Source organism: Nymphalis io, chromosome 3 (assembly GCF_905147045.1).
Source record: "Nymphalis io chromosome 3, ilAglIoxx1.1, whole genome shotgun sequence".
Lineage (NCBI taxonomy): Eukaryota > Metazoa > Arthropoda > Insecta > Lepidoptera > Nymphalidae > Nymphalis > Nymphalis io.
The window spans coordinates 4,980,725-5,007,586 of record NC_065890.1 but is presented as its reverse complement, the minus strand read 5'-3'; the positions used below and the strand labels follow the sequence as shown (position 1 = coordinate 5,007,586).

Sequence of the window (26,862 nt, the reverse complement as noted above, 5' to 3'; positions counted from 1 at the left end):
TATGATCAAATAATTGACTAACTGGTTATTTTGGATTGCAATTCAAAGGGAAAATGCTGCTAGCATTCGACCATTCCACGCGGTCACGATTTGTGCAGTAATTATTTTTAATTTTTATTTGTATATATTTAAGGCTTTACTTCACTTGTCAAACTATTTGACATCGAAACGAAACTACCTAGCCTATTGACTTTAACTTACTTAGTTATTTAAAAACAAATACTTATGTATATATGATATATTATATAAATAAAAAATATATAATTAAAAACTAATGATATTACATTATTTAGAAATGTTTTGCTATACTGATTTTTTGGCAAAGTGCTTGTGCACGTTTCTACCTGAGTTAAGTAAATCACCAATTAAGTTAACAAGTCTTGATCAAACATTTACTTCATTCTCTTAATATTTTATAAAGGGTAGATTAATAATTCCAAGTTAAACAATATAAAATATTACTATTAATATTAAATAAAATACTAAATTATAATAAAAAGAACAAAGTACACATTAAAAATTTAAAGCAGAAACACGCAGTCCAAAAGATTGAACAATGTTGTTACATTTTGATTACAATTATGACAAATACTGTTTACAATGAAGATGTAACAAAAAACTACTTTCATGTTTACCCCTAGGTATTGTTATTAAAAATTTAAATTTAATTTTGCTTGCTTTAAATCAATAAAATTACATGAATATTATGGAAATTACTTCGTAATCGATTCGAGAGAACACGTGAAGTAGTACTATAGATATTATCAAATGAAATATATATAAATGTTTAATGGACAATATTTATCTCTCAATTCCAACTGCTAAATAAAATTATCAATGAATATTACATATACATATTATGGAATTTCAAAAATATTAAATAATACCTATGCTTTATTTTTTATTAACATAAGTAAGTACTGTAAATAACTCGGTTGCTTAAAGGAAATATTCTATGAGTGAGTGGATTAAAACCAATAATGTTTTAAGCCTTGCTGAACCCTTCCATCCATCACTCTCATTAATTTTTTTTATTTTTTTTTCTTTCTCTTTAGTCTCTTATAAACTGTGTGGTTAATGTTATCCTTTATGTTTTAGTTAATCGTGGAAACTTGATTGTGTTATTAAAATATATAAATAATAATAATAATAATGTCCTCCAGACCGATGTCGGCCACGGCGGCCAATCTCAAGAGATATAAGCCAACTACGCAGGGGATATTATAGTGCATAAGTGTGCGCAAACACAGGTGCACTCTTTATTCCCTAACTCTCATAATCGGATGGGACGGCAATCCGACACGACCGGAAAGAGTTCAGGCGCAGCACCAACGGCTTTAAGTGCTTTCCTAGGCACCGGAGTGTACACACTTCCAACTTCCAGACTCCGGTTATCATGGTTAGCATTTCTTACAATGCCAATGTCTATGAGCGTTAGTTGGACCACTTAACATTATGTGGCCCATATGCTCGTCCGCCTTCCTATTCTATATATAAAAAAAATAATAATTTCGCAGGCTAATGGGGTGCATACTTGGTCCGAAGCTCGTCAACGCCGCCGTCGCCTTGTGCCACCTTCTACCCAACGTGGGAGGACCGGGATCACTATGCCGACGCCTCTATGCCGATGTAGTGAGATCGATGGCACTGTACGATGCCCCGATATTGGTCGCCGCACTCACCGCTCACAACGGGGCCCTTCTGCGAAAGCTGCAAAAGTCATAGCGGTGAGGGCGATAAGAGGGTATTGCACGGTTTTGGACAGCGGTGTTGCTCCTCACGGGCGATCCGCCTTCAGAACTCCAGAAAGAGATTGTCGTACAGGTGTACCGCTTCCGCGCCGAGGCGATAGACCACGGCGATCGTCCAGGGTCAGCGGAAGTCGGGCAGATCAGGGCTCTATCCCAGCAACCCCTGACAGCCCGATGGGAGAAGGACCTGGGGTCCCCAACGGCGGGCCTGGCGACAGTGGAGGCAGTACGTCCCCACTTGAGTCGCTGGGTCAAAAGAAAAAGAGCAACACACCCTGACGGAGTGTGCCGCGTGTGGGTCCCGGAGACATTCCCTGGCGGCCGTTGTCGGCGGAGAACATCATCACCGCGATACTCGGAAACGAGGAGTGCTGGTCGGAAATGGCCTCCTTCTGTGAAAGTGTGATGTAAGAGAAGAAGGCTGCGGAGCGGGAAGAGGACGCCGCTGCAGACCTGTTTCGCCGAAGAAGACAGCGGAGAAGAAAAAAGCGCTATGCGCACCTTCTCCCCCCTGCTGCAATAGGCGTCACTGGGACTATGGGGTTCTCAGTACCCTGTTAATGCCCCCTAGAGAATGGAGGCCCGCATAGGCGGGCCGTCCGTCAGAGCGTCACATGCGTAACATGCGCAAGCGATCCCGTAGCGCTCCTCGTTAAGGCTGTAAGGGTACCGCTAGTTATTCCGATAATGAGGGTGCACTCAGCACCCTAGACACCGGCGAGTCCCACATACACCCAGACTGTTCCTGTGACTATTATAATAATATAAAAGATCCATAATGTATAGATACATTAGATACATTCGATAGAGAAGTAAAGACATAATTTATATATTTAAATTGAATAAAAAAAACGATTAATGATAATAAATTTCAATGAAATATCGGCCTCCGCTTATGAATCAATAAACTATAAAAATATTTTGACCTGTTTGCATTATGCAAACAGGTCAAAATATTTTTATTTTATTTTTACTAAGGAAAGACGATAGATACTATCCAGTGCATGTATAAAACAAAATTACAATAAAGATAATGTTCCCAGCACATAAATTCTCTTGAATGAAGTACAAAAATTGTTTATATTTCTATGAATTACAATAAAAATAAAGGAATCGCAGAAGCACCTCTAAGTAATAAATAAACTAATAGTTATATACAAATAAATTGATCGATAAATTTATTTTATAATCAAGTACCATAGCTGCAATTATAAAACAAATTTTTAAGGAATATTTATTATTTTTCGAGAAGATTACGGTCACCATTTATATCAGCCCATAGGGCTGAATGCGTCGAAATCACTTCGCCGATCGTAATCTTAAAACGTCAAGTATTCGCCTACCATGCCCCTTCCTAATAAATTAAAAAAAAAATATTTTTGTATATTGTTTAGGTATAAAACAATCTTTGACATGCCCCCTTCCAAAGCGAATACAGCGTTGGGAGCGATATATAGCTTGAAAGTTTGCGAGGTCGCGTCGTTGTGATCCATTCACGCAATACGTTAGTAGCCTGCTCCTCGAGTCGTCTAACTTTAAGGTAAAATATCGTCAAATATAAATCAATAAAGATAAATAATTTGTATGTGTTGTAGATTAGGTTACGATATTTAATCGTAATATATATTACGGAATTAATATGTTATATATATATAAAAAAATATTATAAAATAAGTACCTATACTTTTATTTTTAATGAATTTCTATAAGCATAGTATATGAAATGTATATTTTATTATTGACAAGTTTTTGTTATATAAATTTCAATTTAATTCGTTTAGTTTTTTGCATGTACACTTAAACTTGACTTTGAATTTTTTTTACCGGTCCAATTTTATCACTAATTGATTTGCTATATATAGTCAAGCAAACCTTAATTCTATATAACTAAGTTACACATATAGGAAGGTCATGTCAAGCAACATACGAATCGTAGATACAAGCGTTAGTCTCGTTAAGTTTTATTTATTTTGCATATTTGAGCAATCGCCGACAATCCGTTGGTGTTTCAACACATACAGAACCAGTCTCTAAGAATACGTCGCTTGGGATAAGAAGAACAGAAAGGACCCTGACCGAGTTTAACATGTTTTGTTTTGATTTTCGATTGATTTTAATGTTATTATTGGGTCAAATTAATATCATCATTATATTCGGCTTTATAAATGTTGTCTAAGGGGCGATTAGTTAAATAACGCTGTCTTAGTTTTTCTAATGTCATATCAATAATTACGGAAAGTAATAAATCAGTGTTTAATTAAACAGTCCCTAAACAAAGCTTGTAGGGCTTACAATGTTTCAGAGGTTTAAAAATACCTATTTTGTTACAGAAACAAATTTAAGATGTGGTTCCGGTATTTCGCTCTGTTCCTCGTTGTTGTGGCATACGCAGATGGATACTCCGTGGGTGCTCCTGAGAGCGCTTGTAAAGACATGATCCCAAGACATCCTGTTCCTCCCCAAAAAAAAGCTGCACCATACATCATTTCTACAAGCACCAAGGTGAGAATAATAAAAAATATTTACTTATAATTTTATTAAATTGAACAAATTATGTGAAATTGTTTCATTGTTTTTATTGGTCATAATTTGTTATTTTTTTTTGTTGTTAGTAAATTTTTAAATTATATAATAATAGAACTTTAAAATAACCAAATCAAATATTTTTGTAAATATTTACAATAAACCTGAAATATCCTTTCACTTTGCCTAAAAGTACGTAGGAAATATACGAATATAATTTTTGTTATGTACAAGAAATGAAAAGACTTGACGTCTATAATTATTGATAGTATAGAAAATAAATAAAATTTTATTTTGTTATTTAAAAATTCATATATAATATCATGATTGCTTAATTTAGTATATTATTAAAAAATATATAATATAGTTTAATAAATACTGGAATTCTTAAAAATATATAAGCATTAGTAACCACCTAATTAATTTGCTGTTATTGTCAATACATTTAAATTATTAATTCTCCTACAGGAAGTCAAGGCGGGTACACCCATGCAAGTCACGATTTCTGGTAAAAGTGCTAACGACACTATTCGCGGGATTATGTTGCAAGCGCGAGCAGGTGACAAAATCGTCGGAGTGTTCCAAGTAGACCCCAACCACCCTCTTGCCAGGACTATGAACTGCGGCGTTGATGGGGTAAGTACTTATTATTTACTTGGTGCTCCGCGCTGCTCCATTCGCGTTAAGCGTTACTGCTCCGCTTCCGTGGGTCGTAGCGTTATATTAAATTTCTTTATAAATGAGTCAACGAACGCAATTTTTTGTTAATCAGTCAGTTATGTACTAAACTTAACGCGTTGAAAACAAAAAAAAAACAAACCCTTCAGCTTTTATATTATAATTATTAGTCACGATAGGTTCCCAATTCTATTCGGATCCAACTTCGGTCGAACTACAACTGCATCGTCGTGTTAATAGAATAGGTGGTGAAACGGTTAAAATGCAAGGGTTAAGTTACGATTCGTTTGCTATCAAGGATTTCTTAGTACATGACTATTACTAAAAATGAAAATCAAGAGCTCAATTTTGCTAATTATATTTCACACTGCTCAAGGCACAAACCAAAATTAGCCTTACTAACATAAATATCAATATTCTAAACGAGAAAAAGTGCTGGATTACCCTGAAAGATTACGGCGCTTAATAGACCTTGTATTTAAATTATACCTTAATTCATATTCATTGGCTCTAATATTCTAAATAATGAAATTTGCCTTCTTTTTATGCATAGGTTTTTTGCCTTCTTTTTATGCATACTTACTAAGAAAGTAAATAGAATATATATTTTTTAAATATTTCGATTTTAGTTGCTAAAATAGTAAAAGTACGGTTCAAGTTCTAATGCATATACCAACATGACTGTTATGACCACAATAATTACTAATTATTTTTAATGATCTTACTCTTTTTAGCTGGTAGGTATATTACGCGTATGGTATTGACCTAACAATTTTTTAATTAGATAGCGGCTAAAAAAACCTATTTAAATAGATTTATAGACGTGAGACATACCATAAAACATAAAAAAATAAAAAACCGTTTCCTATTTATTCTTTTATACTTCATAAAAGAAACCACCAAACTGTTTATAAGGAATAAATAATTAATATTCGTTTTTCGAAAATTATTGTTTGTTTTAACTAGAATTACACATGTTATATTCAAAAATGCAATGGAATCTGTTTTTAACTCTGGAATTATTAATTATATAATTATAATACTTTTAATCAATAGATTAACATGACTGAAAAATGTTTCAACATAGGACCAAGGTCTATAAGATACATTATTTTAACTTCCTTGTTACTGCTACGTCTAAATAACGTCACGTATTGTCAGTATTTTTGATTGTAAAAAATGATTACAATCATTTATATACCTATACTTTTATTAGAGACCTTCACGTTCAAAGCTGTCAGTTTTGTGTGTTACAATATAATTTTTATACAAGCATATAACGCCTGCCTCGTTACGCTAGCTTAGTTCAAACCCTGGGTTGAGCTAATATATATATTTTTCTGTCAATATTTTAGTAGTAGGCGTAAGAATGTTACCTGGAAGAGATTCGCTATATAGCGATAAGGTCGCCATAATTGTACATTTATTTAGGCAGCATACATGTTTTGTATTTTTCTCTTAGTGGTGTGGTGAATAAAAGTAAAAAAAAAAGTATTTTCGGATATAAAAATAAAACATCAATTTAAAAAAAAGGGGTCGCATACAATAAACGCGTTAGAATGTTTTATCAATTAATCAGCTACTCCGTGCTAAGCATGCATATAATATGCATGTTAATATTTATAAGATTATAAACATAAAAAGCTGAGGTCAAATATATTATTAAAATAATTAGAGTCCTTTATAGACGTATTTTAACAAATACAAAACACATTCCGACAGTAGATACCATCATAAATCACATCATCCAAGCGCGACCTCATATATTACAATCAGCCTTGAATGTTGCAATCTTCGGTTTTAGAAGTCCATAATAAGCGACTTAGACCTTTGGGTGCCGAGTGTAGGAATTCTTGAATGTTAAAGTAAATTAGTTATTTAGCTACTTCTGTATAACTGTTTTATTACTTATGAACAATAATAACAAATATAGCTTACTGAGGTTTTTATTCCCATTATAACAGGTTTTAAATCATATAGCATAAATTATACTTTCATTTTATTGTAAAATCTTATTTATTAGCTTGTCTAGTCAGTAAACAAAATTCGTCAGTATGGAGAATTATGCCGTTAATTAAAATAAGGAAACTCCTAGACTTTTATAACAAAAGAGTATTTTTTTTTCACTTTTTAGGACACAATAACCCACAAGAAGCACGAGCATGCGGACGACCAACAAACAGTAACTTTCACATGGACTCCACCAGCTGACTTTAACGACGTCATCAAATTCAGGTGAACGAATATTTCAATACATTTTTTTTATAAAAAGAAAAGAAAAAAACAAACCTCATGTGCCAATGTGCAAAAAAAAAATGGTCGAAATTCGTTAAAAAGTTGGCGAATTTGACATGTTCTAACATTTATAAATGCTTTAAACCATTTTTATTATATTTAAATGCTTTAAACCAAGTCATGTACATAAAAAAAAGTATTAAACTAAATTATAAACAATATTTTTTACAGAGCTACTATTGCTCTCAACGGCGCTGTGTTCTGGGTAGGAGTGGAATCCGCACCGATAAAAGTAACACAATAAATCGCTATATATTAGAAATACTTACTTATTATGTATATTAAATATTTTTTTATAATTTGAATATGCTGTGAAATGTAATTTATATAAAATAAAAAAGTTCAATAAATTATGCCATTTATTTCCAAAACATAGAAAATAAAAAAGTACCGAAGTTTTTTAACAATTTTTTTATTCTAATTGTAGCACCTAGAAAAATTGTCTTAGAGATCAATACAATAATAAATGATAAATATTATAATAGGAACAAACACTCATATTTATAGACGAGTTTTAAATTATTAGGCAAGATTTCATGAATATAGGTGGAATAGATAAGTGATTTAATTCAACTTGACTATGAATATGAATGCTCAGAACCATGAATTACTCAAGTGCATGAGAATCATGAAGCCTGTCTTGTCTTTGATTAAGTCTTATTTAAGAAACGAGTACCAACTACATCTGAGACAAAGCAATTCCAATGAATTTGTACCGACTAATTTAACCTATTATTATAAAATCTTCAAGTTTCAATTATGGCAGTATATTCAACATTCAGAAGTGACCAACTTGTTAATTAATACCTTAGACATACTGTTAAATTATTAATACAATGGAATGGAAGAAAATGTATGTGATCTATTTACACCACAGAATAATTTATTGAAACAAAGATTTGGCATTATTTTTATTGACATAAATAATTATTATAAAAATATTTAATTAAAAAAACTTTAAATGCAAATCAATCTTGATAATGATTGTAATTGTTTAAGTGATATATAATTATTTATATTTTAGTATCTTTTCTATTTATTAAGTCACTGCTGGCTGGATTTTATAATATTAACTTCAGGTCTCACATATAATTTTTACCCCTAATAGCCTTTATTTTGTAATAATGTTATAAGATCGTATAGCTCATATATGTATATATATATATATATATATGATATAAAGGATTAGGATAAGATTTAGAACGGTTTGACTAGTTTAATATATTGTATTTGTGATTTTAATGTCTTATCTTTGTTTGTTACAAAAGTGTAAAATGGTTGTACACACATAAACAAGTAACAACCAGAAATAGTTATAATAATAAGCTTGCTGAAATATAACTACTATGTAGTATGAATGTTTTTGGGAAATATCAACAATTTAAAATAGTTCAATATTGTAGCAACTCTGTGCTATGCCTTTTCACAAACTTTACATTTTTTTTTCAGAAATATAGAGAAATTTCTATGTTCATAATTATATTATGAATACAGGGTACAGCAGCTTATTATTAAATCATATAATTTCCAAATGCTATGCATTACTTTGGCTGACTATATTAGGCATTATTGATAATAAAATAAAGATTAATAAAAAAAAGCAAAAATAAATGTTAAACATTAAAAATAAATTTGATGATAGTATACACCTTACATGTAAATTCCATTTGAATACAATTCATAACTTTAATTTAAAATTCCTTAAAATTTACTTTCTTAAGAAAATGTATTTTCAGATTATAGGTATTATGACAACTTTTCGGTTCTTAATTTAAATATTACTTGTATTTAAACTATGATATATGTTATAAAGAGAAAAATACACCATCAAAACACTACATTTACCTTATAGAAGACATATATGGAACGACTTGAGCGTACATGAGAAGTTTATAGGATAATCATAAATGTAAATGTTTAGAAAACACTAATTGACTACAGCACATAATTCCTACGGACACCAAATATGTATCAGATTGTTTTCAATATATGTAGATAAAGGTTTGATTAATATTAATAAAAGGATATGCAACATTTACTTAATGTAACATTGGCTATCTTATAAGATTACATACTTATTATATTTATATTTTTAATGAGAATGTTTGACTTGTGCTACCTACATTCAGCTTAGACATCAAAGTATTTAAGCTAATCTATTTGATTGATTACACATACATTTGGAAGATTAAGTTGAGACTGGAAATAATATAATTTCTAATTAAATTAAAAAATAACACTAGGCCTGTGGGAATTGCTTATAAAACATTGTTGTACTGAAAGTTAAAAAGCGAATTATTCTAATTTTGTATAATATTATCAAATATGCCTGGTCCATTTACAAAACGAAAAAATAACACAGCCTCCTTTTAGCCTTTCTAATATGTAAAAAAAATATAAACACAATGAATATTATAATTTTCATAAAATTTAAGTAATAGTTTCTTTTAATATTATTCTGAGAAATTTACTTCTAAATTATAAAAAAATAATAAATTAATATACTTAAATAAATGAGAAATTTCAATTACCCATACATAATCTATTTGGTTTTAGGTAAATGCATTTTAATTTCAAAGTTTCTTATCTAAATATGAGAAATCACAGATAATACTGAACTGACAATAAATAAATACATAGTTTATACATAAATTGTAATAGCCTATCATTGGTTCTGTATGAAATAGCTTTGTCTCTTTAATTGCCTATACAGTGAGATATACTTCCCAGCAGCTGATGTTCGTGGCACTACATACCGCTTACAGAAGAGTTTAGGGTCGCGTGCTCTATCTGACAATTCCCCACAGTCAAGTGCTCGTAAAAATGCCAGTACAAAGGTAAAGCAATTATGTCGTTCCTCGTTATACCTTTCTGCCTCCCACAAAGATCTCAGGCTCACCTGGAATTAAATATCATACATGTATTGTTAATAGTGTAAAAATTAATAACCTAAGTATAAAATTGTATAATTTCGTACAGTATTTATTGTAAAATAAGACCAATAAAAACCAACAATATTTTTATAAAAATAAATACAATAAATTACTTTTAATAACACACTATCCCAGATTTCATTCCACAGTTCATCAAACTGTTCTAACAAAAGACATTGGTCCCAGTCGACGCTAGTTTCACATTCACTCCACTTTTTAGTCACAGGGTCAACGGCACGGATGCCCTCTATGCTGAACTCTACTACATACCCTTGAGAGTTAGTGACCCCTATATGCAAATCTTTGGAGTTATAGTAGTCACTGAAACACAATGAACATATTGTATTCTTATCTAAAAGGGATATGAGTCATTTTCAAGTAATTGTCTGAGCAATCATATTTTATTTTAACAAAAAATAAGGATACTTACTTGAGGAAATCCCCATGAGTGGGTTTCATGACGATTGCTCGTGGATGCTGAGAGGCTTTCACGAAAGGATATGGTACTCTGTAACAAAAATAGGGTGCTTAAAAACCAGCTCTATTTCGAGAAACTATGTAATTAATAAATATACTAAAATTCTACATACCTAAATGGCAACAAATTGTAGTCATATCTATCCAGTTTCTGTTGACAAACAGGACAATTTTCGGGTATTATGGTACAAAAAACTTTGTGTTCACAATGGTGGAAACAAAGAATACCCGGATCCATTTTTAGGTTTTCTTTTGTAAAGTAAATTAAACTAACACTTTTTGGGTTTAATATTAACTGTAGAATTCTTACTACGTTACTCAGTAAAATATAATTTAATAATAAGCCGCAATATAAGACTGACTAAGCAAAATTCTAATTGGAATCTAGATCTATTGTCCCAGCGCTGAGCTCCTTCCACATCTTGAAGGCCTTTATAATAAAGTAACGTTCGAAAATCGTGTACGTCAAAGAGTCGTTTATGTATTTAATCAATACATAACATATAGTAGATATAAAATTATATAACAAATCTTATACATCAAATTTTAAACAAAAACCAATTTTTTTAAGCTAATAATAAAGTCCAAATACTTAAGCTTCACCTCTGAAATTATTGAGGTGAAACTACAGAACATTTTTACTTAGAGAATGGAACGCACTTTGTACTAAAATGTCAGTTTCAGATGACTGGGATTTTATTGGTTATTCATAATATAAGTTTTTTATTATTGGTTAGAATATAAATAATTAGCAACAAAGCGGCAATTTTGAAAGATATAATTAACAGGCATTATAATAATCGCATAACATCAAAAAGCAATTATTTTCAAAATATTTTAAATAAATTTTGACTCTTAACGATTTTTAACATAAATTTATATTAAGATATATATTAAGATAATGTTGTTTCTTTTTAAGTTTATCTATATTATAATTTAAGTCTTTCTTAAAAAAAAAACATTTTTATAGAGCTAATTAATTATTAGAGCCGAGCAAAGTTCCGTCACCCAGATACTTAATTCCAAGTGTATTAGTTAATCGTTTAATAGTTATTATGAGAATTAGTTCGAAAAAATAGCAATTTTCGTTATGCAATAAAGTTACTTTACAGTATCTAATTAAGGATTTGCACCATTGAAAAAATTTATGGTAGATACGTGTCTATATTTTTATGCTTCTCATGAAATAGTAATAATTGATAATAATAATATGTTTTAAAATACACACAGTCTCGTGCCTTATGCGAGTGAGGGAATGGATAGTACACCTGTATTTGCGTACACACTTGTGCACTGTGATATTTTCTGGGCAGTTTCTTAGTCTTCCATGAGAATGACTGCCATTGACATCATCATCATATATTAAAATATTATCTTAATTTAATGCTACATATGTCATAAGCTAATTTAGTATTACGTGTATTTCGAGCGCAAATCTTAATTGCAGCCGCTGTAAATTGTGTGCCGCTGTAAAATGTAATAAATATACTTATTTTTTTAATTCAATTTAAAGTTCAAATTTAAAAACAATTTTGAGTTAAATTACATTATTACGAGCATAACATAAAATTTTGTCAATAATTGAGGCATCATTGACCGCGACTATTGTGTTCACGGTTGCTATAGCAATATAGGCTTGATAAGCCACACCTATATAGACCTATTTAAAGTCTTCTAATTATTATACGAACATACTTTTCTGTATTTGTTGTAATAAATTAGTTTTAAATATAATAATAGAATATTTCGTTTCATAGATATTTTCAAATATTTAATTATTGGTGATGTATTATTGTATATGAAATAAGAAAAAGATTGAAGAGAAATAAGAAAAAAATAAGAAAAAGATTGAGAAATTAATAAACTCTGACTTAAGTTATTTAGTGAGTTTTGTTGTAGTGATAAAGAGTAAAACAGTGATAAATTTAACAAATTAATTGGTCATTTAAGTACGGTGTAATAAACATTGTTGCATTTGAAGTAATGACGCTAACCATGCGTCCTAGCAACCTATCGTAAATTATTTTAAGAAAATGTATAAAGATAGGCAAGAGAGACATTTACAATTTCTATGTTGGATACTTGTTACGATACCAGTAGTTTCAGCCGGAATCGCTTGCCTTGCCAATCCTTGCCTGCACGGCATTTGCATCGATGATGTGAACAGGTAATCAATTATATTTATTTATCAAACATATTAATTACAAATATATACATGAGTTCTTTATTTCATATAAATCAATGAAATGTAACATAAATAATTTTGAATGTTAACGCTTGTATTTCAAGTGAATATTAATAGATTCAATATTGTATAGCTTTAATTAAATTAAGGAAATAATTAATTAAATAAATGTATGTAAGGTATGTAGCTGTTAAAAACTATATTTGCATTATAAATTAGTACCCTTAAAAAAATTATCCTTTACAATATTCCTAGACGTTCAGTCACATTTCCAAATCACCGACTATCATGAACCATTGGGGCCCATTTCGAGTTTAAAGTTAATATTCACAGTTAATGCCTGCGGTCCGCTTGGAACATGTCTAAGTAGTATTCATTGCTTTTCATTTTTGTACAAAGATTTATCATTTAAAGTACAAATCATTTAGGTACAATTTCACCAAAAACACTTTAGTTGCTCCTGATATTACAGCTTACGTAGGCGGAAGTTCTACATTTCAGGAACTAAAACCTACCTACCAAATGGGACCTTTAGTAGCTTAATCCCTGTACTGTATTGCCTGTAAATATTGAAACCTAATTGTGAGTATATTTATAGCACGTATGCCTGTTATTGCACCGATGGATACACCGGAATTCAATGTCAAACGAACTGGGACGAATGTTGGTCGAACCCATGCCAGAACGGTGGCATGTGCATTGATGGTGTTGCTACTTATAATTGTTCTTGCCCAGATGGATTTACAGGTATGTGCGTTATCTACACCATTGTAAGGGCAAATGGGCCGAAGGCTCACCTGATGGAAAGTAATTAACACCGCCCATGCACATTTGCAATATCGGAGGGCTTGCAATGCGTTGCAGGCCTATAAGATCTAATTAAATAAACGGCAAGAGCAGATACCCTCTCTGATATAAAAGCACACCCCAATGCCCGCGGTACAAGGGAATATTCCAGTTTATTCCCTAGTAGCAGAGAAAACAGGATTCCACCTAAGAAGATATCTGGGTCTGGGTGGGTTAATGAAGAGCAATGCCGGCTTCGCCTTCTCAAGTGAGAGTAATGAAAGTGAACGGCTGTCAAGTTAGAATTTAGGCTCCTTATATTGCAAGTCCACAGTGAAGATGGTAGAGGTTACCTAGCAGCCTGCTCCGTTTACCCCGATTAATAATGAACGCAAAATTGATTATACATAATTATTTATTTTTAATAACTATATTGAGCAAAAACGGGTAAACAAAACTAAAGCCTAATAGTAAAACATCAACCTTAATTATATAAGGATTAGTTTGTAATTATTTTAATTTTATTTTATTTTAAAGGAGATAATTGTGAAACTAACTTCAACGAGTGCGAATCCAACCCGTGTCGAAACAACGGCACATGTATCGACATGACAAACGAATATATATGTCATTGTATACCCGGGTTCTCTGGTGAGCATTGTGAGCTGGATGTCGCCGTTTGTAACTCAACCGAAGAAGAGAGGTGTTACAATGGCGGAGAATGTATAGAAGGACCTGGCTTTAAATTTTATTGCAAATGTTCAGCAGGTAATTATTATGAACTAAGTATCATTAATATATCTCACTCTCAGCATACTCGAGTACACTTACCTACACATGTAACAGTTACAGTAACAGCCTGTTAATGTCCTATTCCTTATTCCACCACGCTGCTCCAATGCGGGTTGGTAGAATACACATGTGACATAATTTCAATGAAATTAGACACATGCAGGTTTCCTCACGATGTTTTCCTTTACCGTCAAGCACGAGATGAATTATAAACACGAACTAAATTAAGCACATACCTACACATACTCATTGTAATTCAGACGGAGAAACATAGTATAAACATTTTCTTAAAAGTGATACACAAACAGTCTAAGTAAATAATTTATGCCTAATTTTTATTGTTATTATTTTAGGTTGGGCGGGTTTAAAATGCGAGGAGCAAATTGATGAATGCCAATCAGATCCGTGTAAAAATGGTGGCATATGTATCGACGTGCACGCTGATTACATGTGTGCATGTGCTTATGGTAACAACTGAAAATTTAAGTTTGTTATATCATAGTAGAGTTAAATATGCTTTTTGTATTAGTTTAAATAACATGATATATTTTTTTCTTGTCTTAGGATTCACAGGCAAGGAGTGTGAAGTTCAGATTGAGTTTTGCGACGAAGACTCTTGTAGTAATAACGCTCTCTGTGTGGTAGAAGATGGTGTCAGAATTTGCTATTGCGTTCCTGACTATCACGGTGAAAGATGCGAACTGCAATATGACGAGTGTCTCTTAGGACCTAGGTATATATGAGCTTTGCTAATGACTCATCGGATTGAATAAAAATGATTAAAATGATAAGACATGATTAAATGATTAAAGGAAGTCTCATTTTAAATAGTTATTTAACTTTATAAATTATCTCAGCTTTTTCAAAACAATATTACCTAAAAACCTGTCGAAAAGTGTAAGTTTTTTTTTTAATATTGCTATGATTAATTTGCTTAAGTGTTTTATATTTAAATCCTAGATGCATGAATGGAGGAACTTGTATTGATGGTGTCGATAATTTTACATGCTCATGTCCACCGAGGCTTACTGGAGCTTTATGCGAGTGTTTTATACTTGATGATGAGAGTTACGATTGCGAGTACGTCAGCCCAACTTTAAACCCAGCTTATAATGAAACTAATATTTTTAAAACAACATATTCTGAGTCAACATCTGTAGATAGTATAACGACAATTGATTTTACTAAATACAACATGAGTATAGACACTGGTGTCACAGCAGAAGTTAACCCAGAAACTTCTACTTGGAAGAGTTCCAGTGAACCGCTAACTATGATTACTTCTGTTGCTATAACAACAGAAATGCCTTCAACAAATACGGAAATAAGTACAACGACAAATATATCTAAAATCGATGAACCAGATTTAACTACGACAATGACTGACACAGTATTAACAGAATCTACTACAGTTAAAACCGAGTCAACAACAGAAGCCATAACTTCATTAATGACACAAGAGACTTTAGAAAGTGACAATAATAAAATTGAAACTACAACAGAATGTATCGACTCTTGTATAAAATATAACGCATCCACAATAAACTTACCGCCTGAGTTAACAACAGTTTCGTCCACTGAAACAAGTTCACCATTATTAACAACTAAACAAACAACTGAAATCACACTGACTATTGAAGAAACGACTTCAACAACAATAACTAGAACAGCTGAAGATACAACGGAAACAGAAACGACAAGAACATTAATTACAGAAAAAACAACAAAGCTGGAGTTGGATACTATGACCACTAGCCCTCAACTTGATTCATACACTGACAAAATGTTTACAGATACACCCATAGATATCACTGATTATTCCACATCTACTTCTTCTTCGACTGAAGCAATGGAATCTAGTACTGAACTAGATACTACACTATCATACCCCACTAGTCACTCAGAATGTACGGATTTTCTCTGCAATAATCATGGAACTTGTATTAACGGACTACATGGTAGTAGAGTACGTATGATCTTGTACATATTAAAATTTTCCTTTATAATATTGAATGTTTCGTTGGTGTAGTCTAGTGGTCTGAGCTCCAAATATCAAGAAGAGATGAGGAAATGCCCAGAAATGGGATATTTATAGGCTGTTACTTTCTTGGCAGCTAGCCATAACAGCTATAGCACTGCAAATGCTGGAGCCTTTTACGTTACAAGTCCGCCCGATAAAAAATCATCGTCATTAGTCAGTACAGCCGAGTCTAAAACATCATAACTTCCATTACTATATAGATATCTTCTACTGGTGGTAGGGCTTTGTGCAAGCTCGTCTGGGTAGGTACCACCCACTCATCAGATATTCTACCGCAAAACAGCAATACTTGGTATTGTTGTGTTCCGGTTTGAAGGGTGAGTGAGCCAGTGTAATTACAGGCACAAGGGACATAAAATCTTAGTTCCCAAGGTTGGTGGCGCATTGGATATGTAAGCGATGGTTGACATTTCTTACAATGCTAATGTCTAAGAGCGTTGGTGACCACTTACCATCAGGTGGCCCATATGCTCGTCCGCCTTCCTATTCTATAAAAAAAAAAAAAAGATTTATAATTTCTCTAATTTCTAGTGTCACTGTCTCTTTAATTTCGGCGGAAGATTTTGCGAAGAAGAAATTATCATAACATCAGCCGCATTCGATGGAAATTCATTCATATCTCATCAAGTCAGAAACTCAACTTCAATAGCAATACAATTTAATGCAAAAACTCTCATAACCGATGGACAAATAATGCATGTGGATATAGTCAAAGGGTCATATATGAAACTTTATATGAACTTTGGCTTATTGAAATTTGAGTTTTCCTGTGGTTATCAGACAATGTTGCTAAGTGAACTAAAAACTTACGTTAATAAAGGATATCTTATGAAAATTGAAACGAGGTACGTCTTAAAAATGTTTTTGAAGAATTGCAATTATTTTAATACATAATATACACCGTTAAAATTTGCAGGTTGGATCTATATTTAAAAGAAAACCATTGCAACGGTACTCTTCGACTTAATGATACCGTGGCTATGAGCGGAGGACAAGTCGCTAGCCTAACCTCTCTCGATAAAAATACCATTATATTCTTAGGAAATGTTCCATACACCAATCATTCTGATAACAAACCATTTGTCGGATGTATAAAGGACTTGATTGTAACTAGCGATATTTTTCTTCATTTTACACATTATAAGAAATATAATAACAAATAAAGGAAAACCACTTCCACATATTTCAGGTAAATGGGGAAAAACGCGATATATTTAGAGACGCTTTCGATGCGGCTGCAGTTACAGAATGTTCTTCTTTATCCTGTTTATCTTCACCGTGTCTGAACGGAGGCAGTTGTAGTGATCGAGGTGATAGCTATACTTGTTCCTGCGCTAATGGGTATGTGTAAAAATATGATATTGTTTACTATTCAACGCAGTATTTGTGGTTTTCCGTCGCTTTTTTTCGTTTTCGGCGCCGGTCATTGCGCTTGCAGCACCATTTAGGTGCCTACCTTACGATAACATTAACTATAGATATATATTGCGTAAAAGAAAGTCGTGTGAATTTGATCCCAAAAAACAGGAAAAAAATATTAATTGTTTCCAGCTGGATGGGAAACCATTGCAACCAATCTGTTTGCGACCACAATCCTTGTCAGTCCGGAGGCAGCTGTGTTTCTCACCCAGGAAGTGGATTCTTGTGTCTTTGTCCTTACGGCAAACATGGAATATTTTGCGAGTATAGTAAGTGATTTTGATAAATATCAATGTAAATTTTGCAGCTGAAATTTTACTTGTAAGTTATTAGCGTGTTTTTATTTACACGATTGTTACATTAAACATGATAGACACGCAAGGAGGTTTTTTGATAATAACTCAAAATAAACATTATCATTATCCCATCCAAGGTATAAGTTATCAATATGTGTATGTCCTTGATTACAACAATCGAGGCAAACATTGTTGATACTACTTTGATTTTTAGTTTTTCGACAATCTGTATTATGTTTCACTAATGGTCTCCTTTTCTTTTCAGGGGATATTTGTTTTTGGCTTTTATTTAGTATATTTTTATACAGAATAAATAATAATTTGCTTGTGTTTATAGATGTTGAAATATCTCGTCCGTCATTATCGCCTATTTCAACTGGCGTTTCTGCATACGTGATCTATCCTCTGTCTTCTACTGCCATGAATTCAGATCGTTTCGACCTGCGCCTGCGCTTTCAAACAGCGGATATGGATCAGATCGCTTTGTTAGCGTATGTCGGACAAAGTGGACGACATGATTCTAAGAGTCAACATATAGCTTTGACTTTCGTGAAGGGCTATATTATGTTAACTTGGAATATGGGAAGTGGTAAGCATCAAGAGCTATTTAGATATGTCATTATGTCATCAATGTTACGAGCTTACAATATATCGCTGTGTCCGTTGATTTCAAACTTCTATTTTGTACTGAAGGTACTTAAATGTACCTACAGTACACGGGTAAATAGTCAAAAGAACATGTCGTCGAGCCGTTTACAGTCAGGAGTGAATCTCCCGCCAGGTCCGCGGCGCCTGTTCACGGCCGGCGCGCTGGCGGCGCGGCGCGGCGGCCACGTGGTGCGCGCGTGGCGTCGCGGCCGCAGCGCCGGCCTCGTCGTGGACGGGCGGCTCAATGTCACCGGGAACGCTCCCGCCGGCCGCTCCAACATGACGCTCCTGCCTTATATCTATATCGGTAAAGCTATTGGTCACATTTGGATCACTGCTTGGTTATTATTAAATACGAATTTTATATTCTAATTTTGGAAAATAAAAATGCGTATTAATTACTGTCTCAAAGCATCTAATCGGCCAAGTCATCTATTAAACAATAATAAATACCTCGTATTACTTGGCTACGTTCGACGGTCGGAGAACGAAGAGATCGCTTAGCACAAGATAGTAGTTTATAGTAGTTTTAATAATGTCATTAAGGGGTCAGCAAAATGTCGGACAATAGGATGTAAATGTAGGTACTTTTTATATGTGGTAAAGTCTATGTATACTATACAGCCGATATTCTACGGACAAAACGAAATGTTAGAACAAACACAATATAAACACACATAGTCTTAGCTATACCGTGTTAGTATAGTCTTGTAGAGTCTACATTGTGTTCTACTTTCTAATAAATATGACACAAATTAACTTGATATATAGAATATAGCAATTTATTTAAATATTTCAAATGTTTTACTCATAACGGCTAACATTAATCATATTATCATTCAAGGTTGATTCTACAAGTATCACGTCAGCATCAGTCCCCTTGTATGCCGTTTAGCTAATAAAGCTTCAAATGCATTATAGCCTTAAATCTTTAATTATCTAATATAATTTGACCATTTTAAAGAGCTAATGAATTGATATTTGAACAAGGCGGTCACCCATCCAAGGATTTCCGCGATCTACCCCATGATATACCGCTGCATAGCGGCTGGCGCGGCTGCGTGTGGGAAGTGGCAGGCCAGGCGGTCGGTGCGGGTGCAGTGGGGGGGCGCGGCGTGGGGCAGTGCGGAGTCGCGCAGTGCACCGCCAAGTCCTGCAATGCTCCACGAGGAGTGTGTATACATTCACCAGCTACTTATGGGTAAATAATGTTTAAGTTTGAGTAATAATAAGAACTCAAAACTCTACAATACATCAAAATAATATTCTGACATTAATTTGCCCAATATGTTATATAATTAAGTATCTTCTGCAAGATTTATCTTAAATGAACATCACTCTCCCTAATTTGATTTTAATTGATAATTAATAAAAACTTACTATGATGACTTTGACTGAATTTAATGACAAATAAAAATTTGGATTGGATTTAATGAAAAATAATTTCTGAATTTTTTTAACTCCTTAATACAGTTGTATATGCAACGAAGGTTGGTTCGGTGCGACGTGTGCCACTGTGCAAAGTCCTTGTGATAGTTCACGATCGCAGTGCAAAGGAGCCTGCGTCCTAACGATTGATGACGCGCAGTGTGACTGTCCTTATGGCAAAACTGGAATCAATTGTGATCAAGGTTCGTCTTATTAACCATGTTCCTGCAACTCTAGATTGTTAAAAGAATTATTAAAATAAAAGAAAAATAATTTGAGCAATTTTATTAAAAATTTACTTGACGTTTTTTATTTGATAAACTTGAAAACAATTAGTTTTATAGACATTAAAGTCTATTTATGTCTTGTGAATTGTTAAATTATACTGCTAGCCTTTTTTGAAAGTCAGATTTAAATGATTACGTAAGTAAAAGTTTTAGAAATACTATACTATATAAATTAAGTATGTAAAAGTTTACCTGGTGGTAGGGCTTTGTGCAAGCTCGTCTGGGTAGGTACCACCCACTCATCAGATATTCTACCGCAAAACAGCAGTACTTGTTATTGTTGTGTTCCTGTTTGAAGGGTGAGTGAGCCAGTGTAATTACAGGCACAAGGGATATAACATCTTAGTTCCCAAGGTGGTGGCGCATTGGCTCTGAAAGCTTCACATTTCTTACAATGCCATTGTTTAAGGGCGTTTGGTGACTACTTACCATCAGGTGAATATGGGTCACCTGATGGTAAGTAGTCGCTCGTCCGCCTTCGTATTTTATAAAAAAAAAAAACGTTGTAACACAGGTTTATATGAGATCAACACACACAGCTCATATACAACGCTATTTTCACTCATAATTTCAGATTTAGTTCCAATAGACATGTTATTCACCGGTACAAGATCTTACCTAACACTCCACCCGCGGTCGATATCTAGCGTCAGCTTGTCCCTGGAAGCGGAAATCAAACCAATGAATGAACGAGGACTTGTGATATTTGTAAGGACTCCTCATTTCTACACGGCTCTTTCACTCCAAGGTGGTTTGTTGGAGTATCGATGGACAGGTAAATAAAGAAATAAGGACGATTCGATAAGGTTACATTTTTGGCTACTATTTTGTTTCTCCTTACTGATTTTCGGCTTGATTTCTTGGCATTGATATCGATACAATTCTTTAATACGGTTGTCTTAGTCTTAGGCCTATTCAAGTCAAGTGCATTCGAAACCACTAAAATAAATTATAAATAGTGCATCGTCTGAAAAACATTTAATTATTGTAAAACAAATTGTATCTAAGTTGTTTCGTAAATTCACAATCAAGAACTCTATTAATATGAAGATTTTAATTGTAAGCAGGGCCAGATTTAGCGCATTCTGGGCTATGGCCCCAGGGACCCCACAATATAGATTTCTAAAAATAATCATCCCGATTTCGACGAGTTACCTTTGTTGCCTCAGGGCTAGAGATCTGCAATCTCTAAATCCGGCACTGATTCACTATTGGATAAGGACATTGATTGATTTTTAGATAACCTCTCCGGCCTGACGTCGCTAGTTCGATCAGGGGTGGTAGTGTCAATGTCTCAATGGCACAGTGTGAAGGCTGGTCGTTATGGTAACAGGCTGTATGTGTGGGTCGACGGAGCACTGAGCACTGAGCCGATGTTAGCCCATGCCTATCCTCACACGGCCAGCGATGCATCTATTTTTATAGGTATCTGGTTTTCTTGAGTCTTCTTCAATCGATGTTTCATTACAAAAAGGCTATTTTCATTTTATTTTTTTTAATTTTACCGTCTCTTAATTTCTTTTTTCCAATATGACATGAATAATAATAACTTGGAGAATTACGAGTATGAACGTATTATCTTAAATGTTTAAAAAAATCACCGAAATTGATAAATTTGTCTGTTGTTACTTGTTTTGTACGCTTTGTAAATTGTGTGCAATAAAGACTAAATAATTAAATAAATGTCTGAAGACTGTGGTAATTATGCTTTAATTGGGCTTTACATAATGTAATTTTTTCAAATAACTTTTATTATAATTCATATCTAGGTGGAGCAAAAGACTTATCGACTCTTCCTTTTGACGTGATGTCTGGACCACCAGAATCATATCGTGGGTGTCTCAGAAATTTTCAAGTTAATAATATATTGCTGCCACTTGAACAACAGAATATTAAAGGTACTTTATACTTATTTTATAATTGTAGAATGTTACAAACAAATCTCTTAATAATATAAGGGATATTTGCACCCCTTTTTTTGTCGCTGGAAAAACGCATTACGCGTTTCCCCCACGGGAACAGTGGAGGGGTATGTGGGGCTCACCGGTGTCCAAGGCGCCGAGTACGCCCCGAACAACGGAATACCCACTAAAAAACCAACGGTACCCTTTCTGTCATAACAAGGAGCGCCACGGGATCGCTTGCGCATACTACCACGACGCTCTGACAATATATTTGCACCCCTAGATTCTATGTTTTAAATTGGAATTGGGGTTAAAAGAATAATATTCATAATATCTTAATGTCATATATAAAAGACTGCTTATTATACACGTAGTTAAAGGTAAGGTAAAATATTTATTTATTTTAAGGTAAGTTTAAGGTATTTAATTGCGTGTCACGTTTATAATATATTGAATAACATTATAAAAAATTGTCATTTCAACTAATAGCTCATAGCTTGAAGAATTTTTAAGAATATGGATTATGATTAAGTATTTTAAGACATTCTGTGGTCTATGGGCTGAGTATGTAAACAGGGAACCGATAATTTTTTGTATATTTTAACGTTAAATCCAATTGTTTTTATGTAAGATTCTTAGTGATTGGTTTAGTTCCCGCTTACTGAAGAATAAGCGACGACTCTATATGATATCATCCATGTCCTTATTATACAAACAAAAGTGGGCCCTACGACAATGTCCTTTACATGAGAAAGACAAGCATTACCCTACTTTAAAGTTCAAATTGGTGAGGTCCGTTTTAAGGGACATTCAAAATAAACAAAGTTTTTGACAATTAGTACATATTTTTTATGAAAATGTTATCACGATACAAGACATATCATATTATGATTAAGAACACAACAATAAACAAAACAATCGACATATTTAATATTTAAGATTTTCGTGTCAAAATAAATAGTCATAATCAAACATTAAAAATGCTATTATAAAAATATACTTTCCTACTGTGCTTAGTACTCATAAGCACACATGGCCTTCTAGTTACCTGACAAATAAATCTATTTATATGTCTTATTAAGACAATTTCATAGACAAATATTACTTTTATTAACTAATTAATCATATTACTAACGAAGACATCAAAATTTGGGCGAATCTATCATATCACTCTATGAGTAAGCTTTTACATTTATTGCTTTATTGCACGACATTTTATAACTGAAGTTTTTTATTGCTTAGCAGTAGATTATTTACTATTATTATTTAGAGTATTAACATCGCCTTACTGTTATTATTTGACTTAAAAATCCGATAAATTCTTATCAGTGAGTGAATAATACCACCAGTGTATTACGTATGTGAATAAGGAACAAAAAACGTCCTTAAATTAACGATGATTTGGAACCCATATATTAACTTGAGATATTGTCTCTATCTCTTTTTTAGATGAGAAATCAAAAGCATATTGTCTCTAATTGCACGGCGGTATAATTTGGACTAAAATATTCATACATTGCACACTACCAAATGATTTGGATAAATCATAGAATATCCCTCAGGCACGCTGTGACTTCTCCTATGATGTCCTTAATCAGCTCCATTTATTTTTACTTTGTAGAGGGTCAGAATATAGGCGCTTGTGAGGGTGCTACTTGTAGTGGTACAAGTATGGGTAACTTGAGGTGTCGTCGTGCCGCGTGTCGTCCAAACCAGTGCGGAATGGGACGCTGCTATAAGGGACGTTGTCTCTGTCCCGCCGGGCAAACTGGGTTACGATGTGAGAAACGTAAGTAATATCAAACAATACAAAAGTATATGTCTATCTAAAAGTATATATATAGTATATATCTAAAAGTATATATAGTATATATCTTTTGAATCGTTTACAATATTAATTTAAGACCAAAGTCAAAGTGAAAATCTTTATTCAATATTAATTGAATCATTGACTTGAATCATTATACTTACTTATTGACTGAATAAGTTTACCAACGGTTCGAAAAAAAAAACACCTTAGAACCTTCGAAACAAACTCATCAACATTTTTCTGTTTTTATTATATTCTATTTTTCCAACAATCGTATTTATATTTCTATGTTCAGGCCGTTTCAAATAGTAATTTGTATCGTACGTGGGAATCAGTCCTCATACTGTAAGTAAAGTCAGTACAATTTCACTTGGTACCTGAGAATTGGCAGTTGGCCCAACATAGCGGGTATATATGCGTTCACTGTACGCCGTAACCGTAACAGCCTGTGAATGTCCCACTGCTGGGCTAAAGGCCTCCTCTCCTCTTTTTGAGGAGAAGGTTTGGAGCTTATTCCACCACGCTGCTCCAATGCGGGTTGGTAGAATTCACATGTGGCAGAACTTCAGTGAAATTAGAAACATGCAGGTTTCCTCACGATGTTTTCCTTCACCGTAAAGCACGAGATGAATTATAATCACAAATTAAGCACATGAAAATTCAGTGGTGCTTGCCCGGGTTTGAACCCACGATCATCGCTTAAGATTCACGCGTTCTTACCACAGGTACGCACTAATACTATATTGTACATATTTTGTCAATCAGAAAATAAGTAAGGTCTGGGGGCCCTGAGATCTTACTCTAATACGTTAGAAGTATTTATATTAATTAAAATGAAACATAACAGATATAAACGTGACAATCCCGCAATTCGACGGAGAAGCCTTATTGTCTGTATCGCGTGCGCCGTCCGCACGTTCCGGACAACGCCTCAGCTCAACCGTTTATACGCCTTCCCGCGTTTCACTGAATTTCACAACCGCTGAACCTAACGGTCTTCTCATATGGATTAATATGGTATTTATATATTTATATAACATCAAGAACATTAATTGATCAATTTATTGCTCAATTTTGAGTTCGGATAATAATTATAACTGACATTGGTTAGTGTTCATATATAAATATTAGGGATAATAATTATTATAGAAATAAATGCCTATTCATATAATAGGTATAGTTAAAATAAATGGCTTTATATTCATGCCTTTTATTTCAAGCATTTACTTTTTATCTGTTATTGCGTGTGTGAGTCAAATATTGCAACAGAATGTTAAGCAAGATCTATCTAATTTATTGATCCGAAATTTTCACACGATTTAACAATACGATAGTATGCGAAACTTAATTAGTATAACTAGTGTAGGTTACATATACAGGAAATGTTTTAAAATATATATTTTTATTATCTTTAAAACCTATCACATAAAATTAAAATAAATTGTTACTTTACAGGGAACCGATTATTTAGGCTTAGGTCTAGAAAACGGATACATTAAGCTGACGTGGTCCTTACATTGTAATAACTCGTCTAACAAGCAAAAAACTAGAGACTATTTACCCATACCACCTAAATTAATATCTAGCCTAGTACAAGCAGGATTCATGGCAAATGGGGAATGGCACTCGATAATGTTAATATTTAAAAAGCACATAACCGTTAGTGTTGATCAAAAGACTTATGTAGAGGAACATTGTTATAACGCTCAGGAAAATGAAGATACTGATTTGTATATAGGTAAGTATTTTATGTATGAAGATTCCGAGTATATTACACCCATACAGACCCGATTTGTTCCACAAATTGATAATGATGATTATGTCATCCAGACCGATTTTGGTCACGGCGGCCAATCGCAAAAGAGATTGCACAGGACCAGTGTATGCGCAAACACAGGTGCACTCTCTATTCATTTACTCTCATGATCCGAAGGGACGGCAACCTAATCCGACCGGAAAGAGTTCAGGCGCAGGTCCACCGGCTTTAAGTGCTTACCGACGCACAGGACACACACTTCCAACTTCCAGACTCTGGGCTGATACTGAGAAATTTTCGACGGAAAATCCCAAAACCTTTAATCGGCTTTACCCGGGGTTTGATCCCACACATATTTAGTCACTCATCCAACGAGGCAGTCAAAATATAATAACGATATAATATAAAAAATATAATAATGACAAAACCGATAACGCCTTGGTTAGTCACATTATAGTTTTTCTTAGACGATAACTAAGATAATTGAAAAATAAATATTAATAAAAAAAATGTTTATCATTTTTCTTTTTTTTTTTAACTTTTAATTTTTTTTTTAAAGGTGGTATAGTCAATGAACATGTCGAGGCTAAAAAAGTTTTTCCCTACAACTTCAGAGGCTGTATTGATAAAATTTCTACAAAAGAAGGCACAATTTTGACCAACTATGCGGAAGTCTACAGTGAAAACATACAATCGTGTCAATTGTTTCCATCGACTTAGAATGTGAGATTATAGTCGAATGAACAAAAAAGGATAAAATCACCCACCCTCCTTGGACTACACAAAACAAATTTACATTATTAATAAAAATCGATTGACAATACAATTTGACAATTGATATATTGATTGATTG

General features: G+C 33.3%; 3 protein-coding genes across 3 annotated transcripts; 2 read left to right on the top strand and 1 right to left on the bottom strand.

Moving 5' to 3' along the window:
• Nucleotides 1-3,243: 3,243 nt before the first annotated feature.
• On the top strand, nt 3,244-7,625 carry LOC126781397 (putative defense protein Hdd11-like). Its single transcript, XM_050506358.1, has 5 exons — nt 3,244-3,291; nt 4,082-4,253; nt 4,743-4,910; nt 7,087-7,187; nt 7,419-7,625. The coding sequence occupies exons 2-5, from the start codon at nt 4,095-4,097 to the stop codon at nt 7,489-7,491; spliced, it is 501 nt and encodes a 166-aa protein (XP_050362315.1). The 5' UTR covers nt 3,244-3,291; nt 4,082-4,094; the 3' UTR covers nt 7,492-7,625.
• Nucleotides 7,593-11,065, bottom strand: LOC126781392 (MKRN2 opposite strand protein). Its single transcript, XM_050506353.1, has 4 exons — nt 10,771-11,065; nt 10,611-10,688; nt 10,294-10,501; nt 7,593-10,146 (listed from the first exon to the last, which is right to left on the bottom strand). The coding sequence occupies exons 1-4, from the start codon at nt 10,893-10,895 to the stop codon at nt 9,913-9,915; spliced, it is 645 nt and encodes a 214-aa protein (XP_050362310.1). The 5' UTR covers nt 10,896-11,065; the 3' UTR covers nt 7,593-9,912.
• Nucleotides 11,066-12,690: 1,625 nt separating this feature from the next.
• On the top strand, nt 12,691-26,730 carry LOC126781103 (protein eyes shut). The gene is made up of 21 exons (XM_050505925.1): nt 12,691-12,824; nt 13,441-13,589; nt 14,166-14,396; nt 14,774-14,887; nt 14,985-15,153; nt 15,381-16,386; nt 16,993-17,306; nt 17,378-17,567; nt 17,651-17,802; nt 18,013-18,149; nt 18,514-18,765; nt 18,958-19,131; nt 19,815-20,025; nt 20,298-20,455; nt 21,114-21,314; nt 21,779-21,964; nt 22,309-22,437; nt 24,065-24,232; nt 25,101-25,270; nt 25,709-25,991; nt 26,569-26,730. The coding sequence occupies exons 1-21, from the start codon at nt 12,691-12,693 to the stop codon at nt 26,727-26,729; spliced, it is 4,689 nt and encodes a 1,562-aa protein (XP_050361882.1). The 3' UTR covers nt 26,730.
• Nucleotides 26,731-26,862: the final 132 nt, after the last annotated feature.